At 38.8% G+C, this 19,575-nt stretch overlaps 1 protein-coding gene across 2 annotated transcripts in view; it reads left to right on the top strand.

Annotated features, from left to right (window-relative positions):
* The window catches only part of LOC114367801 (187-kDa microtubule-associated protein AIR9-like), a 93,631-nt gene that overhangs the window by 32,279 nt on the left and 41,777 nt on the right, over positions 1-19,575 (top strand). For both annotated transcript variants that reach the window (XM_028324998.1, XM_028324999.1), the window contains exons 12-19: positions 7,262-7,382; positions 7,518-7,693; positions 12,930-13,065; positions 13,310-13,410; positions 13,494-13,541; positions 14,387-14,568; positions 14,657-14,774; positions 14,967-15,094. In XM_028324998.1, coding sequence (XP_028180799.1) covers positions 7,262-7,382; positions 7,518-7,693; positions 12,930-13,065; positions 13,310-13,410; positions 13,494-13,541; positions 14,387-14,568; positions 14,657-14,774; positions 14,967-15,094 — 1,010 coding nt within the window. The remainder of the gene's footprint in view (positions 1-7,261; positions 7,383-7,517; positions 7,694-12,929; positions 13,066-13,309; positions 13,411-13,493; positions 13,542-14,386; positions 14,569-14,656; positions 14,775-14,966; positions 15,095-19,575) is intronic.

Below are 19,575 nucleotides of genomic sequence, written 5' to 3'. Positions count from 1 at the left end.
TCCAAGAAAAGGAACTCTGGAAGATTTTCCAGGAGTGGGGAAAAGTATGGGAGGTTTTCATACCTTTGAAAAGGAACAAACAAGGCCATAGATATGGCTTTGTACGCTTCAAAGGGGTGGAGAACGAGGATAGATTGGAACGAAGTCTAGACAATAACATATACATAAACGATATGAAATTGTTTGTCAATAAACCAAAATTTCAACGAGGAGGATATAAGGTAGACAACAAGCAAAAAGGGAGCAATAGCAGAACAGGAGGAAAATTCTTGCAGGGTGAACAACGTGATCAACTGAAACAGCAACACACATGGCCGTCTAAGACAAAGACATATGCGGATGTGGTGAAGCAAGATAATTTGCAGGAAGGGAAGGGGACACGGGGGCTTATGACGGGGAAAGTAGTAACAGAAGCCAAACTAGAGTCAGTAGTTATCCAAACAGACAAGTCAAAGACAAAGTGGTTTGATAAGGTTTGGGTGGGTCATCTAAAAAATGAAGGTATGTTCGAGAGGGTTGATGAGGAGCTACAGGAGATGCAGGGACTGGATGGAATAGAGTTGAAGTCGGCATATTGGGGAGAAGACATGGTTATTCTTCATGGCATAGATGAAGAAATAGCTAACACCATAAATCAAAAGGAACTCCTTACAGGCGAGACCCCTTTCTCCTCCATTCAGAGGTGGACGCCGGCGATGACGCCGTCATATCGCCTTACATGGCTTCTCATTTGGGGAGTTCCGCTGCAAGCGTGGGATGCAATACACTTAGCAGACATCGTGGCGACATGTGGTGAACTGGTGGAGTTAGACCCGGCAACGGAGGACAAGCTAAGGATGGACATTGCCCGAGTTCTGGTCCGCACGAAGGAGAAACCTCTCTTTGATGAAAAGCTGTATGCCGTAGTGGATGGATGCTGATATTCGTTAGAGGTGAGGGAGGATATGGCTTCTGGGTGGGGAAGAAACAGTTGTTTGAAGCCAGACGAAGGATCGTTCTTGTCTCCTTTCTCCTTGGACATGGACGAAGAAGACGACGAGCCAAACACCCTTACCCACAGACGGAGATCGCCCGACGGCCTCTCGATCAAGAACGTCGGCGTTTTTCCTAGCCAAACGTCGTCGCTCGTTAATAGGGACCACCGTCGGGGCCGCCGGGAGTTAGTGCTCCGTTCGCGGAGAAGGAACGCAGCTCCTGTCGACACTAATGACGTGTCGCCATCTCGTTGGCGCTCGCCTACCCACGCCTCTCAGAGTCTGAACCACGCCACGTTGGACCTGCAAAATTGCAACGTTCCTTCCCCTATGACCATGCATGATTATGGAAGGTATCAGCATAGGTCTTCCTGCCCGACCCAACCTCAGAAGCCTTTTGAGGAAAGTGCAGCGGCAGGGATTTTTTTGAAGACCCCTCGGACAATAGATGCTGGGGATAGAATGAAAGACCAACGGGCCTTGGAAGAAGACCTTTTAGTCAACAGATATGACGAATTTCCAATGGTCAATAAGGATTCAAATTCGTCGGGTTTGGCGGATAGGGACTGTGCTTCGTTTTCCCAAGGTGAGAAGGAGTCTGTAGCTACTTGGAAGATGGGCCAGGAGAACAAAAGCCCAGTTAGAAAAGAGGGCATCTCCAACTCTGTTTTTAAAGTATATAGCAGAAGAAGGACATGTCAAATAGCAAAGTCTATGGCCCGATTAAATCTTGGCCCAGTTTTAAATGAAATTGGAAGTGAAAAGGAAGCAAGGGTGATGGTAACAGGCAGTAATTGTGATCTTCATAAAGTAGAGGATGGTTATGGTGGCACTCAATCAGGCCCATTGACCCCTAAGCAGGATCCTCCCCCCCATAGTCCTAATCCCCCTAGTAGTTTTAATAATGATTTCTCTGGTGTGGAGGAAGATCAGCATTGGGAGATAGCCCGACAACTGGGTTTAGCTTCTGATGAATATTTCAAAAACAGGGGTAAGGAGAGCTTGGATGAGGATAATATAAGTCACTTAACCGCAGTAACAGCAGAGATGGGAAACAAGACAATTGATCCATGAATATTCTGTCTCTCAACACTAGAGGATTGGGTAGTGGAGTCAAGAGGTCAGCCATTCGAAAATTAACCCTGGCCAACAAAATTGATGTTTTATGTATTCAAGAAACCAAGAAAGATTCCATTGATAAGAAGCTGTGTCAATACTTGTGGGGAGATAGCAATGTTTCTTGGGAATGCCTTCCTTCTATTAATTCAGCTGGCGGTTTGTTATGTATTTGGAATAATGATTCCTTTGTGGTGAATAGGAAGATTGTGGGAAGTGGTTTTATTATGCTGGAAGGCCTGTGGGTAAAGGAAAATAAGAAAGTCATCATTACTAATGTTTATGCGCCTTGTGATTTACAAGGGAAGAGAAACCAATGGGAAGAGATCTTGCATCTGAAATCCTCTTATCAAAATGAATTGTGGTGCATCCTAGGAGACTTCAATTCGATAAGAAATCAAAGTGAGAGATTGAGTTCATCTCAGAATTCGGTTAATTCATCCAGTATTGCTGAATTCAATTCTTGGATTTCTCTTATGGCAGTAGAAGAGGTTAGATCTATTGGCAGAAAATATACTTGGTTCAGACCTAATGGAAGTGTAATGAGCAAATTGGACAGGTTCTTCATATCTGATAGTTGGTTGATTCAATGGCCTGACACAACACAGTTTGTTCTAGACAGAGATTTTTCAGATCATTGCCCTATCCTTCTAAGATCCTATTTTGTTGATTGGGGACCTAAGCCTTTCAAGGTCCTGGATTGGTGGCTGCAGGACAAGGGTTTTCAGGACATGGTGGCCCTTAAGTGGAGCAATTATCACCCTAATGGATGGGGAGGTTTTGCCCTCAAGCAAAAATTGAAGTTCATTAAAGGGTGCATTCGACAGTGGAGCTCATCCAATGGAGTTATTAATGTTAAGAAAATTCAGGATTTAAAGAAGGAGCTGAACGCTTTGGAGGCTGGTATTTCTGACAGAATAATGAATCAATCTGAAGTGGATCTCAAGAAGTCTCTTCAGGAGCAACTGTGGCATGCTTCTAATGCCTATGAATCTATGTTGAGGCAAAAGGCTAGAGTGAAATGGTTAAAGGAAGGGGACAGAAATTCAGCCTATTTCCACAATATGCTTAATCATAGAAGAAGACACAATGCTATTCAAGGTTTGATCATTGATGGGGAGTGGGTTCAGGACCCTAGTAGGGTTAAAAATGAGGCCCTCAATCACTTTAAAGATAGATTTTCTGAGCAGAATTTTAATAGACCAACCCTGGATGGTGTTCTCCTACCTTCCCTTGGTCAAAGTGAGAATGAAGCCCTTGTGGCTAAATTTACTGATGCAGAAATAACCTCAGCTGTGTGGGAGTGTCATGGTGATAAAAGTCCTGGCCCGGATGGGCTTAATTTCAACTTTATCAAGAAGTTTTGGAAGATTTTGAAGCCTGACTTTATGCGTTTCTTGGATGAATTTTATTATAATGCTTCTTTCCCAAAAGGAAGCAATGCCTCCTTCATAGCTCTTATTCCCAAGATCAAGGATCCTCCAGCTCTTAATGATTACAGGCCAATCTCTCTTATAGGGTGCGTCTACAAAGTTGTATCCAAGCTCTTGGCTAATAGGTTAGCCCTTATTTTACCTCAGCTCATTGATGAAAGGCAATCAGCCTTTATGAAAGGAAGACATATTTTGCATGGAGTGTTGATAGCTAATGAGGTCATAGCTGAAGCTAAATCAAAAAATAAACCTTGCATGTTTTTCAAGGTTGATTTTGAAAAAGCTTATGACTCGGTCTCTTGGGGATTTCTTGATTATATGATGTTAAGGATGGGTTTTTGTGAAAGGTGGAGAAAGTGGATTCATGGGTGTCTTTCTACTGCTTCAATATCCATCTTAATCAATGGAAGTCCCACTTCGGAGTTTGTTCCCGAGAGAGGTTTAAGGCAGGGTGACCCCCTTGCTCCCCTCCTTTTTAATTTGGTGGCAGAAGGACTTACAGGATTAATGAGGACAGCTATATCCAAGAACTTGTACAGCAGTTATCAAGTGGGAAGTTTGAAGGAAGATATAAATATCCTGCAATATGCAGATGACACTCTATTTTTTGGCAATGCTCTTTCGGCCAATGTCAGAGTTCTAAAGTCAATCCTATCATGTTTTGAGCTGGCTTCTGGTCTCAAGATCAATTATTCTAAAAGTCAGTTTGGATGCTTGGGCAAATCAGAATCTTGGTGTAGAGATGCAGCCCTTTTTCTCAATTGCAGACAGATGGATATTCCTTTCATGTATCTAGGAATTCCAGTGGGGTCTAATCCAAAAAGTGGGACTGTGTGGCAGTCTATCATCAACAAATTTCAGACCAAGTTGGCATCTTGGAAGCATAGATGCCTCTCCATGGGGGGCAGAATCACCATTATCAACTCTGTTTTGACAGCAATGCCTATTTATTTGTTGTCTTTCTACAGAATTCCCAAAAAAATTACTCAGAAAATAGTTGCTATTCAAAGAAATTTTCTTTGGGGTGGTGATAATGGCACATCTAAGATCCCTTGGGTAAAATGGGATACGGTTTGTTTACCTAAAGCTAGAGGTGGATTGGGCATTAAAGATCTGAACAAGTTTAATGAAGCTTTGCTAGGTAAATGGGGGTGGCAGCTGGCAAATAATCCTCACCAGCTTTGGGCAAGAACTTTAGTGTCTATCTATGGGGGATGGCATGCCTTATTACATGGTAGAGGCAATGCTGATAATTCTCCCTGGTGGAAGGATTTAAAATCTTTATTCCAGCAACATCACCAGAATAGTTTGATCAATAACCTGAGGTGGAAGGTGGGTAATGGGGCCAGAATCCAGTTTTGGAAAGACATATGGAGGGGAGACGATATAACCCTTAAAGACAAATACCCTGTTTTATATCAGGTGAGCCAGCAGCAGGACCTTACTATCAATTCAATGGGTCAGCATGTTGAAAATGGGTGGGATTGGAAGTTTCAATGGAGGAGAAATTTTTTCGACCACGAAATTGACATGGTGGCAGCTTTCATGGATGAGATCGATGGGGTGCAACTTCACCTTTCTAGAATGGATCATCTCACTTGGAGGGCCGACTCTAGTGGATCCTATTCTACAAAGTCAGCATATAACTCTCATGGAAGATGGCAGCTCAGAATATGAAGATAATGCTTCCAGGCTTATGTGGAAATTGAAAATTCCTCCAAGAGCAGCTGCATTCTCTTGGAAAATTTTTAAAGATAGATTGCCTACTAAGGCTAACCTTAGAAGGAGGCAGGTGTGCCTACCATCGTATTCTTGTCCTTTATGTGATGGAGAGGAGGAATCTGCTGGCCATATCATGTTTGCTTGCTCAAGAACTAGGAGTCTTTGGTGGGAGGCTTTGAGATGGGCTGACAGAGTGGGTCCTTTCCCCACTGATCCCAAAGACCACTTTATTCAATTTTCAAGCTGGAGTAGCAATAGATGTATAGATAATAGATGGGCAGTGCTTTGGATAGCTCTATCCATGACTATTTGGAAGCATAGAAATTCAATGGTTTTTAATAACCAGATTTTCGACTCCGGAAAAGTCATGGATGAAGCTTTATTCCACACTTGGGCATGGTTAAAATATATGGACAAAGACTTCCATATTCATTTTAATCAATGGTCCACTAGTTTGAGGGAGGAGTTGTCTTAGGGGATGATTTCCTTTTGGCCTATCTATTGTTATTCTGTTATTTCAGTTGGGTTAGGCAATTTTGCCTTGTACTTTTTCTCCTATCTGCAGTACATCTAGTACTGCATTATTCATAATATATAATACTAATTTTTGCTGTGCAAAAAAAAAAAGGTGAGTGTTGTTCCCTACTTATAACTCGACCATATCACTAGTCGATGTGAGAACTCCAACACTCCCCTTATGCCTAGGCCCTACCTGCAACAACTAAGGTGGGGTAAGGGGGGACTACAATTAAGGTGGTTTTCAAATAGATGAGATTGCAATTGAATAATAAAAGAGATCATTTTTAATATTTACATATGATGTAAATTAAAATATTTGTGTAAACAAAGAATTTGAAATATAGGAAATTTTAATTGTGTTATTCAAACTAATTATTTTAAAAATGAAAGGAATTTAATTGAAATAATTAAATTTCCCTGCATTTTAAATCCCTTAAAAATATGAAATCCCTTATCAAAATACTACCTTAGAGGAGTTAGATGAGTTGGAGTGGATTGGTATTGAGCAGTGGTAGAGATAGAAAGGAATGGAGAGGAAGCAAGAGGTGAAGTGGGAGGCTATTTGACATGAGAAATTGTAGAGACTAACAAGGGAGAAGTAGACTAGAAGGCTCATTGTAGAAACCATAATTTTTACTTTTGGTAAACTATTTTAACATTTGATGGTGTGGAACTCTACATTGTTTATGGATCAAAATTTAATTTAGAGAAAAATATACAACAACAAAAGCCTTTCTCCACTATATTAAGTTGGCTGCATAAATCACACGTCTTTTGGCTCGATTAAAGACCAAATTTTTAGAGATATTATATACCCTAAGATTTGTAATAAGTTTTCCCATTGTTCTTGGTCTCCTCCCTTTTCACAAGACTAAAAACCATGCAATATGTTTTTCTCACTAGTGCTTCTAGTTGCCTTTTTTTTTAACTGTCCAGACCACCTTAACTAATTTTGTCATCTTTTCCTCAACTGTTATATCAAGTTCTCGTTTACAATCATTTCATGTCTTGTCCTTTCTTGTGTCTACACTCTACACATCCTTCTTAACACTCATCTTTGTTACTATTACCTTTTTCTCATGTTGCTCCTTTAAAGCCTAACAACATTGACTACCATAGAGTATATCAGACATATAGCCATACAATCAAACTTGTCTTTGAGCTTGGTATGCACATTGTGATCACAAATATTCCTGATGCTTTTTTCCATTTTATCCATCCTACTTGTATTATGTGTGTGATTTCCTAATTAATTTCCCCTATCATTAAATGCATAGAAATATGAGCTGTCTATTATTTTTTGATGTATTCTATTACACTGTTCAAAGTTTACTGAATTATTGTTGACTGACGTGTCGTTCTTACTGGTCAAAGACTCAAAGAACAAGAAACTGTCTGATTTCAGGGTTCCATATCAATGTCATGTTCTTTTAATAATTTCTTAATGTGTACATTCTTCATGCATCATGAATAATATTACACTTCTATTTTCTCCAGGGAATGGAATTCCGAAGGTTGTAAATCTAGAAGTGCATGGGGAGCTGGTAGAAGGAAGTATCATTAGGGGTTGTGCTAAGGTTGCATGGTGTGGTGGAATTCCAGGAAAAGGTGTTGCTAGGTGAGATGACATTTCTTGTATTCATGCATGTGTCTGTATCATTTGTATAGCATAAGACTAGGTACAAAATATTTTTCGTTATAAAAATGGTGTGATGCAACTATCCCATTTATCTTGTTTTGTTTCTTGCTTTAGTTGGTTACGGAGGAAGTGGAACAGCAGTCCTGTGGTCATTGTTGGGGCAGAAGATGAGGTGTATCAGTTAACCATTGATGATGTTGATTCAAGTGTAGTTTTCATGTACACACCAGTAACCGAAGAAGGGGCCAAAGGAGAACCTCAATACAAATATACAGATTTTGTAAAAGCTGGTAAGGATTGATTTTTTTTTCTTCCATTTTTATGTTCTTTACTTTTCATGTAGCTCCGTTTGGAATATGCTTGAATAGCCTTTGCCAATATACTAATCTAGATTCATCAACATATTTAGCTCTTGTTAGAATATATGGTCAATGATAATTATGATTTCTTATTGTTAGGAGTAATTTGACTTTAACCTCGATCTGTTAATTTACTTCCCTGTTTAGTTTGATTATTATTATATTAGAGCATCTCCATTGGGAGTTCTTGTGAGGCTCTTAAGTTTAAGAATCTGTTTGTACTCAGAATCACCATTGGAGGAGGCTGACATGGCTTCCTGCAGTAAGAATCAATTCTTATATAAACAATAGGGTCTTATGAGTTATGATTGAAAAATCATTTTGTGAGATGATTTATTCGGTCCATTTTAAGTACTTAGATAATTGCACCAATGGAGTGGAAAGTTGTAAAAGTTTTTAAACCTGATGTAGCTTAGAAAATGAGACTTGGAGTGTTTTAGGAAAAAGAAAATTGACTAAGGGACTGAATTGAATTAATTTTAAAACTAGAGGGACTTAATTGAGTTGAAAAAAAAATAGGGAATAAAAAAAATTGTTCAGTCCAAACTGAAGGGGTTAAAAGTCCAATTAAGCCATTAGTTTATTGTACTTGACATATGTTAATTTTTATTATATTATGCAGTTTTTTGATATATTTCGGTATATAATGATTCAATAAGTATATTTTGTAACCATTGGTCGACCAATCTTCGATTAGCCTTTAGGAGTTAGAGTAGGAGTATCATGTTACAGTTGTGTTCAAATTATGTAATTCTGATTTCAGGCTTGGGTTCCTATCAAGACTGCAGCAAGTCTGATCTGGAACCTAGTGCTTGACATCAATATTTGTAAGCTTAGTACCTCTGGTACTCAATTAATACTACTTATACTTTTGCTGAGCAAAAAAAAAAAAAAGTATATTTTGTAAGATTTGCTCACCAGAGATTGCAGATGTTTGGATTGGGTATGTGTAACACTTAAAATTTGGGTATTTTTCACAGAGCTCCATTAATTAATTTCTTAATTATTATTCTGAATACTCTTTTTATTTGCTGCTTTGTAAAGTGTTGGAAATTTCTAGATGAACATAGACGGATTAATGGCTCATTATGAAAGAAGTGATTGAATTTGAAGATTGATGTCATCAACATGGGATTAATTATATGACAGGGAAGTATAAAGTTGGCAATGATTCAAAATTAGATAAGTGAGATCATGGAGTCACCAATATTCTTGAATCACACAATTCTATGTTGAATAAACTGAGAGAGAAGGAAGAGAAAACTTGTTGAACAGAAAGACTGATTTTATTGATTATCAAAGTTAATTACAGAAGGTTACAAAAGAGGTATATATAGACCACTGTTCTGTTATTGTAACAGATTGTATTAACTAACAGAATTGTAACTAACTAACAGAACCTAACCAACTCTAAGATAGGTGCTGTTAGCAAAAGCTAACAGCCCTTACAATTAGTTTACAGAACTGTTTTCACAGTTGACTAACAGCATACTCTAATACCCCCCTCAAACTCAAGGGGAAGAGTTTTCAGGAGAAACACTCTTCACATTGAGTTTGCCTCGAAGAACTTCAAATCGGGATGCAGAAAGAGGCTTGGTAGAGGGAGTTTTTGATTGCTCCTTTTTCGGATTTGGAGATCAAAGAAGCAGTGTGGAGCTGTGATGGGGACAAATGCCCTGGACCTGATGGATTCAACTTCAAATTCATTAAAGAATTTTGGGGAATGCTGAAAACTGACTTCAGAAGATTTGTAGATGAATTTCATGTGCATGGCAGCTTTCCTAGAGGCAGTAATGCTTCCTTTTTGGCTCTAATTCCCAAAATTAAACACCCCCAGTCATTTGATGATTACAGACCAATCTAGCTGATTGGGTGTATGTACAAGGTGATAGCTAAGTTATTAGCAAATAGATTGAGACATGTGATATCTGGCCTTATTGATGAGAGACAGACAACCTTCATCAAAGACAAACACATCCTTCATGGCATACTAATTCTCAATGAGGTGATTGAGGAAGCTTGTAGAAGCAAAAGGCCAGCTATGGTCTTCAAGGTGGATTTTGAAAAGGCCTATGACTCAGTCTCATGGGCTTTTCTGGATTATATGCTGCAAAGAATGAGCTTTTGCCCCAAATGGAGACAATGGATTTCTGCCTGTCTCAATTCAGCAACCATTTCAATTCTTGTGAATGGCAGTCCTACAAAGGAATTTGCTCCTACTAGAGGCTTGAGGCAAGGGGACCCTTTAGCTCCCTTACTCTTCAATATAGTTGGAGAAGGCATCACAGGATTGATGAGGGAAGCAGTTCAGAAGAATGTATATAGAAGTTACATGGTTGGAAAGAAAAAGGAACCCACTAATATTTTGCAGTATGCAGATGACACAGTATTTGTGGGAGGCTGCTTGGGAGAATGTTTTTGTTTTGAAGGCTATGCTCAGAGGATTTGAATTAGCCTCAGGTCTGATGATTAATTATGCAAAAAGTCAATTTGGGATTATAGGAGGTAGGGTCAATTGGGTAGGTCAGGCTGCCCAAACCCTGAATTGTAGGCAATTGGAAACCTCCTTCTGCTATTTGGGTATTCCTGTTGCGGCTAAACCCTCTAGCAGATTGGTGTGGGAGCCTTTGATCAGCAAATGTGAATCCAAATTATCTAAGTGGGCACAGAAGAATATCTCCATGGCAGGGAAGGTGACTCTAATCAATTCGGTCCTCAATGCTTTACCAATATATCTGCTCTCTTTCTTCAAGATTCCTCAAAAGGTAGCTCATAAATTGGTAGCTCATAAATTGGTAGCATTGCAAAGAAACTTTTTGTGGGGGGGAGACAAGGACTACAAGAAAATTCCCTGGGTAAAATGGGAGGTTATTTGCCTACCTAAGGAGGAAGGTGGTTTGGGGATTAAAGAAATATCGAAATTTAATGAAGCTTTGTTGGGCAAATGGATATGGGCCTTAGCTTCTGACCTGCAGCAGTTATAGGCTAGAATCATTAACTCTAAATATGGAGGTTGGGAAGAGTTTCAGTCGGGCAGAGATAAAAGGGGATGCTCACACTGGTGGAGGGACTTGAGGAAGATTTATCATCACTCTGGTCAAAGCCTCTTTCAACAAAACCTGGCTTGGAAGGTTGGTGGGGGTGACAGAATTCATTTCTGGACATACAAATGGGTAGGGGAAGACTGCACTCTACAGCAGAAGTATAATTCACTTTTTATGATCAGTAGACAGCAACACAACACCATTTCAAAGATGGGGACTTTCTCTGAAGATAGATGGAGATGGGATTTCAAATGGAGGAGGAATTTATTTGACCACGAAAATGATTTGGCAGTGAATTTTATCGAGGATATTACTTCTATCTCTATTCAGAGATATGTGAAGGACAATATGATGTGGAAAGCTGAATCTACAGGAGTATATTCCACCAAGTCAGCCTATAGAATAATGCTGAATACCAATGCCTCAACCTCAGATGTCAAAAATTTCAAATTAATATGGAAGATGAAAATCCCCCCAAGGGCAGCAGTCTTTACTTGGAGGCTCCTCAAGGACAGATTACCTACTAAGGGTAATCTATTAAGAAGAAATGTCATTATCCAAGATGCTGACTGCCCTCTCTGTGGTCAAGTGCAGGAGGAAGTGGGTCACCTATTTTTTAATTGCCAAAGGACAATGCCCCTGTGGTGGGAATCCATGACATGGATCCAGGCTGTAGGATCTCTTCCAGCTGTCCCAGCAAGTCATTTAACACAATTTTGTGAAGGATTTGGAGCTAATATAAACCATAGCAGATGGTGTGGGTGGTGGGTGGCTCTAACTAGTACTATTTGGCAACATTGGAATAATCTCATCTTTCAAGGAAAACAATTTGATTCCTTAAAAGTCATGGAAGAGGCTATGTTTTTAGCTTGGTCTTGGCTAAAATCTGGAGAGAAAGGCTTCAACACTAGCTTTAATCATTGGTCCTCTAATATAAAGGAGTACTTTGGTTAACCTATGTGGAGATGGCTTTATTGATGGGTTAGTTTGGGTTTTATTTTGGGAGGCAGCACCAGAGGTGCTTTGTATTTTCTTTTCATTCAGTACCACTTATACTGTTTTGATTATCTCAATAATATATTATACTTGATGCCTTCCAAAAAAAAACTGATCTAGAGTTGGAACATGGACAATAGTAAGCTGCTTGGTCAAAATCTGCTCTCTTACAAAAAAGACATCAATTTCCATGTGTTTGGTACGGCTGTGGAAAACTGGATTATGTGCAATAGAAATTGCACTCTGATTATCACAAAAAATAACAGTAGTAATGAATGAAATGTGCAATTCTGTTAGCAGAGTATGAATCCAAGTTAATTCAGTGGAAGTCTGAGCTATACTGCGATACTCATCTTCTGTACTAGACCTGGCAGTAACTTTCTGCTTTCAAGACCACCAAGAGATTAAGTTTGGACCAAGAAAAATAGCAGTCCCCGAGATAGAACGCCTGTCATCCACATCTGATGACCAAGAAAGAGTTGACTGCAGCCATACCAGGAGTGTTTGATCTTGGACCTCCTAGGCTTCATAATCAAGGTTGATACGATCAGCAACACGATCATCCTCTGTGAGATAATGAGGAAGAATAATCAGATTAACCACGAAACGTTACAATCTGTGTGACTTAATAACCGATTCAATGTGTTGACGCCAATGAAGATAGTTGGAATCATCAAGTTTTTCAACCACAGAGTTGGGAAATGATTGAGGAACTGAATTGGAAGGAGCGGAAGCCATGAACACAGAACACTGGACCTTGCAAAGGAACTAGAAATTCGAAAAAATGGCTCTAGATACCATGTTGAATAAACTGAGAGAGAGAAGGAAGAGAAAACTTGTTGAACAGAAAGGCTGATTTTATTGATTATCAAAGTTAATTACAGAAGGTTACAAAGAGGTATATATAGACATCTGTTCTGTTATTGTAACAGATTGTAACTAACTAACAGAACCTAACCAACTCTAACTGATTCTAACCAACTCTAAGATAGGTGCTGTTAGCAAAGGCTAACAGCCCTTACAATTAGTTTACAAAACTGTTTTCATAGTTGACAAAGAACATACTCTAATATTCTCATGCTACTGTCTAATTGTTCTCTGATTGCCATATTTTTCTCATATGGCAGCTCCTCCTTCTGTCAGTAATGTGAAAATACTTGGAGATGCTGTTGAGGGAAGTACCATCAAAGGAGTTGGTGATTATTTTGGTGGAAGGGAAGGTCCTAGCAAGTTTGAATGGTTGCGGGAGAATGGGGATTCTGGGTAAGTATTCTCTTCATTGAGCTTCACTGAAGGGCATGGAAGTATCAAGTTAAAAAAAAAAATTCTCTTATTCTAGACTTTTGATTTGTGCTTTTGCAAGTTTGAAAGTGTGTTGTTGCATTTATTGCAATGCTTTGGGGATTCTTCCTACTTTTATTTTGTTTAAAAATTTATTTTCTTTTTAGTCCCTTATTGCACTTTACTAAGCTCTTTTCTCTTGTTTCATGGTGGCAAATCTATGCAGAGGCTTTTTGTTAGTGTCAGCGGGTACATCTGAGTATACCTTGACCAAAGAAGATGTTGGTTGTTGTTTAGCTTTTGTGTACATACCCATTAATTTTGAAGGTTAGCATCCAGACTTGATGAATATATCTTTTCCAAATCCTTGTGGTGTGTTTTTGTAATATATTCAGTGGTGTATCTTTCAGGTCAGGAAGGAAAATCTATGTCAGCAATGTCTCCTGTTGTGAAACAAGGTACCTTGATGACTATTAGCAATGTCTCTTGTACTTTGGTTCTGTTTTCTGTCATATCTGGTGCCATTTTTTGGTCTCTGAATGGTATTGAGCTCTTTGTCATATACCAATTTCTCTTTCGTAGAGGTATAAAGCCATTCCTAGGCTTCCACCTAACAACGTAAGCTTTTAGGAGAATTGGCCTTCGGCATTATATGAAAGCCTCTGTGTACAGTAGTCAGGAGGTCATTTCTTGTTGACTCAATTTTAAATATCAATACAAGGTGCAAAGAGCCTATGGATTGCCAACATATCAAGCACAAACAACTCTCACATAATGGGGTGTATTGGATTTATAAAATCATCCTGAGCCTCCACCTAATAATTTAAGTCATTGGGAGAGTTAGTCTTTGACATTCATCTTCAATTAATGTGTGATTGTTGGCTCTGGACAATACTCTGATGGGTTTCATCTTGCTTTGATCTCAGCTATTGGTATGCTTAATCCTTCTATTACAAGGGAATTGTTAGTATTTTCTTGTCTCTGTGCTTTCTTTCTTTATATTGATTGTCCTCAGTTTCATATCTGCCTCTATGGATTTTTCTGTGTCCATCCTAGAAAAGAAGGCTTCCAAGTTCCACCTTTCACACTTTGCATTCTGACAATAATTTTTATATATTTGACGCAGCAGCATTCATTCTTCAAGAATTTTAATGTATTGCGTTCATACTCTATTGCTTGTGTTTAGTTCTTTTCCATTCTTTTGGTAACATGATGAAATGTTTAAGGTGATGATTTAGAAATTCAAATGCTGCTGATTTATACCTACAGTATGAATGGCTATGATGCTCTGTTTTGTTTTCAGCACCCCCAAAAGTAACAAATATCAAAATAGTTGGTGATCTACGAGAGAATAGCAAGATCACTGCAACTGGTATTGTCACTGGAGGAACCGAAGGATCTAGCCGAGTTCAGTGGTATAAAACATGCTCGTCAACTTTGGAAGAAAACAGTCTTGAAGCATTAAGTACTTCCAAAATTGCTAAAGTAGGTTTTTTTTTTTTTTCAAATACATGGCACCATTTTCCCCCTATACACTGAGTTTCAATTTTTTGTTGGGTTTTGACCTATTCAGGCATTCCGCATACCTCTTGGAGCTGTTGGCTATTACATTGTGGCAAAATTTACGCCCATGACTCCTGATGGTGATTCTGGTGAACCAGCATTTGTAATATCTGATAAAGCAGTTGAGAGTAGGTGTACTTGTTTCTTCTCACTCCCATTTGTTCTTGTTGATCTGTTGAGAATATAAACTGAATATAAATCCTTTTGGTAACAAGAAAATAAATCCCAAAATCTATACAAACTGATTTTTCCCTCAAATTTCATGTTTATTTCTTTTCAAAATCAGCATCTATCATAAAAACTTTCTGCATTTCTTACAGCTCTTCCTCCAAGCTTGAATTTTTTATCTATCATTGGAGAATACAGTGAAGATCAAATATTGACAGCTTCATATGGATATGTTGGAGGTCATGAAGGAAAGAGTGTATACAGTTGGTATATTCACGAGGTATGTACTTACATTAATATTCCATAGTTTATGTCTAATTTATTTAATTAATGTTATGGGAGTCCAAACTATTGGACTAAGAAAGTTGCAGATGAAAAGCTGTGTTATCCTGTGGAGAATTTTCATACAATTTAATTTCTACATCTGTGCATTAAATAGCCAATCTGCTATAAATGCTATCCTACAGCTAGGATAACTAATTAAGGAGATAATTACGGCTGTATAATCATGTAAGATTTGTTGTTTGAATGACTAACAAATTTGTGTCAATAGTAACAAATATTCTGCAATTTGTGTCAATTAATAACTAATATTCTGCTAATCAATTCCATTGACATCCCCCCTCAATTGATGCTGGTAAGTCTAAAAGCATCAATTTGCTGACTTGAAAATTATGGAGCTGATGTGTCAAGGATTTTGCGAGAATGTCAACGAGTTGAACAGATGTAGAAACATGAGGCAAGGCGATAACTCGATGGTCATACGCCTAGTGGATTGGGTGACAATCAACCTCTATGTGCTTTGTTCTTTCATGGTAAACATGATTTGTGGCAATTTGAATGGCACTTGTATTGTCAGCATGCAGTGGAGTTGGTTTTGCTTGTGAAAAACCAAGCTCTGTAAGGAGACTACGTAGTCTAATAATCTCAGAGTCAATGTTGTTAATGGCGGATGGCGGTTCATGGCAGAAAGTCAAAAATCCGCCACAAAAATATGGCGGATGGCGTAGCGAAAAATGGCGGACGATATGGCGGACAAGAAAATAATAAAAATATAAATAAAAAATTAAAAAAAAAACAATGGATTGCATTCAAATAACAGAAAAAAAAACGGGTGTCAAATAGAAAAAGGAAAAAAAAAGCTACCCTCATAAAAAACGAGTGTCAGCCCAGGAAAAAAGAAAAAACCCTAAGCCCAGGAAAAAAGAAAACAGACAATTCTCAAATACCTAGACTTTCTTCCTTCTTTGTTTAAGAGGCCAGTTTGCTGTCGCCGTCGCGCACCAGAGCATTGCGGTCGCCGTCGCCGTTGCGCACCAGAGCACTGCCATTGCCGTTGCCGTCGCTGTCGACGTGCGTTGGTTGTCGGTCTCTCTCGTAAGTCGTCTACTGGTCTGCTGCCGTCGCGCTCGAGAACGTCGTCTGCGGTTGTCGTGTGCGTCGCCAGCGCTCGCGCCGCCGTTCGTCGCGCTGGAGATTGCTGCTGGTTGCGCTGTTGAAGAGGAGAAACTCCGGTATGGTTGGCTCGGGTCAGCCCAACCCCTGTCAAACACGTTTTTTAAAATAAAAAATCCGTTATTCCGCCATTCACGCGATTCCGCCATGGCTATGGCGGCCGCCATAAGCAACCCGCAACGCCAGCGCTATTTGGTGGCGTTTTTCCAAAATTCCGCGACGCCAATCCGCCATGGCGCCGCCATGGCCGCTTTTTAATAACACTGCTCAGAGTATGCAGCAGACATGACACGTAATTCTGCTTCAGTGGATGATTTGGAGACTAAGTCTTGTTTCTTGCATTTCCAAGAGATTGGAGCTTCCCCTAAGAACATACACCAGCCAATAGTGGATTTCCGTGTGTCTGGACATCCAGCCCAATTAGGATCACTGTATGCTTGAAGTTGTGTTGATGCACCAATAGGGAAGAAAAGACCAAGGCTGGAAGTATGAAGTAGATACTTAATAATACGATGTACTGTTGAAAGATGCAAATGTTGAGGAAATTGCATGAATTTGCTAATTGTGTGGACAGCAAATGAGATGTCTGGTATGATGAGGGTTAGGTAAATAAAACTTCCAACCAGCTTACGATAGAAAGTTGGGTCTTGTAGAAGGTCACATTTATCTCGTCACAATTTCTAATTAATTTCCATTGGAGTGTTAACAAGAGCAGAATTAGTGAGACCAGCTAATTGAATTAGATCTTGAATATATTTGTGTTGATTGACAAAAATGTCTTTCTATTGAAAGTGTACTTCTAATCCCAAGAAATAAGTGAGTTGGCCAAGGTCTTTCATGTGGAAAGTTGAATGCAACAGTCTCTTGATTGTACCGATAGTCTCTTGATCTGATCCGGTAACCACAATATCGTCCACATAAACAAGAAGTATGACAATTCTTTTTAAGCTCCTTTGTATGAAAAGTGACGGATCATACCTGCTTTGTATGAAGGAAAAACCAAGTAGTGTCATGCGAAATTTTCCAAACCATATTCTCGGTACCTGTTTCAATTCATATAATGAACGCTTTAGTTTGCAAAAAACATTAGGCAAAGGTGAAGACATACCAGTAGGAAGTCTGATGTAAATTTCCTCCTTAAGGTCACCATGGAGGAATGTGTTCTTAACATCCATTTGGTGTATTTGCCAAGATTCAAATGCAACAATTGCAAGAATAATGCGCACACTAGTCATTTTGATTACAAGTGCAATGGCCTCCTCATAATTAAGGCCAAAGTTTTGCTTATTTCCAAGAACAACCAGCCTGGCCTTGTATCGATCGATCCATCCAAACAAAGCTTTATATTGAATACAAATTTGCTGCCAAGGAATTTGACAGAAGGACAGTTTACAACATCCCATGTTTGATTTTCTTCTAGTGTTAGAAGTTTTGTTTCAATAGCTCCTCTCCAACATTTATGCTCCATGGCCTGTCTATAAAAAGAAAGAATAGGAATAGATGCTATAGTTGCTGTCAATGATAAAAGGGGAAGAAAAACCTTATTTTTCTGGTGGTTTTCCTACAAAATTATTAGGAAACAATGACAAAACATATGTGAATGTAGAAGAGTGTCTTGGTTAGTTGGGAAAAAATATGTATCTTTTAGAAAGATGACATTTCTAGAAACTCGTAGCCTATGTAGATTAGGATCATAACACAAACCCTTTATGATGGGGCAAAATAACCAAGAAAAGCACATTTAATATATTGAGTTGTGAGCTTGGTGCGTTCTTGTGGGAGAAGGCGGACATAACAAATACAACCAAAAGTGCGTAGATTGGAATAAGTGGGTTTGTGACCAAATAACCTGAAGAAAGGAGAATCATTGCTTAATGATTGAGAAGGTGGGTGGTTAATAAGGTGGACAGCAGTGGAGAGAGCTTCACACCAAAATCGAGGTGGCACAAAAGATTCTAACAAAAGGGTACGGAGAACATCAAGATGATGATTTTTTCTTTCAGCTACCCTATTCTGTTGGGGTGTGGAAGGACTTGACCTTTGAGATAAAATGCCATTTGTCTGCAGAATTCCTGCAATAAATAAGATGTATATTTCCTCCCGTTGTTAGAATGCAAAATTGTAGTCTTGGAAGAAAATTGGGTCCGAGCATAGACATGTAAAGTTTTGAAAATAGAGAATGCTTTAGAGCGCAAAAAATAGACCTAAGTGAAATGAGTATAGTCATCAATAAAAGTGATGAAGTATTTGTAATTAGCATGAGATATAACTAGTGCAATCCCCCATAAATCACTATGAATCATATCAAAGGGCTCATTTTTCTTGAATTTATGAATTGGAAATGGTAGAATTTTACTTTTCCCAGGTTTGCAAGAGTTGCAATCAAATTGAATAACACTAAGAGATGAGGAACTTTTATTGTCAAGAACACCATATTTCAGTAAGTCATGAAGTACATAAGAGTTTGGGTGACCAAGGTGCTTAAGCCATATTTGAAAATTAACAATAGCTGAATTACAAGAAACAAAAGGCGAAAAAGGACATTGAGGCTGAGAGAAATAAAAAGTAAAAAGACGTCCGACTTTAGGTCCCTTTGCGATCATCTTCCCTGATTGTTGATCCTGCACAAGACAACCAGATTTTGAGAATGTAATTTTGCAATCATTGTCAATTAGTTGACCAACAGAAATAAGATTATAAGCGAGACCGGGGAAAACAAAACAATTGGTTAAAGAGGAAGAAATGTCACCAATAGCTGTGATTGGTGGATTGTTTCCATCAACAATATGAATTTGAAGGTTACCAGAATATCTTGTGACATTTTAAAGGAATTCAACACTGTTGGTCATGTGATTGGATGCACCGGAGTCAAAATACCACGGAGTACAAGAAGAAAAAGGTTTACCTAAAAGTTTTAAAGCAGAAAATGTAGAAATTATCGTTTGTTGGACCATTCTAGTGGTCATTGGTTGTGCAGAGATAAAATCATTTTGATTCACAAAACCACCAAAAGTAGAAGGACCAGCCGCAATAGTAAAGGCTGTTTCAGTTTTCCTTGGTGGTCTTATGGGACATTCTTTAATGACATAACCATCTTTTTTGCAGGAATTGCAAAACGTTTTAGGATAGTGTGAAGCAAAATGTCCAAGTTTTTTGCAACAAAAGCATTGGACAACACTTAGGTCTCGACGTTTGGGTTTTCCTTGTGTAGCATATGCAACTGGAAAAGAGTCAGATTTTTGTTGTTCCATGGATGCTTGAGTTAAGAGGCACTGTTCTTCACGAAGAAGCTCACTGAGGCATGTA

This window comes from Glycine soja, chromosome 9 (assembly GCF_004193775.1).
Source record: "Glycine soja cultivar W05 chromosome 9, ASM419377v2, whole genome shotgun sequence".
Classification (NCBI taxonomy): Eukaryota; Viridiplantae; Streptophyta; class Magnoliopsida; order Fabales; family Fabaceae; genus Glycine; species Glycine soja.
This window is presented reverse-complemented; position numbering and strand designations above follow the sequence as displayed.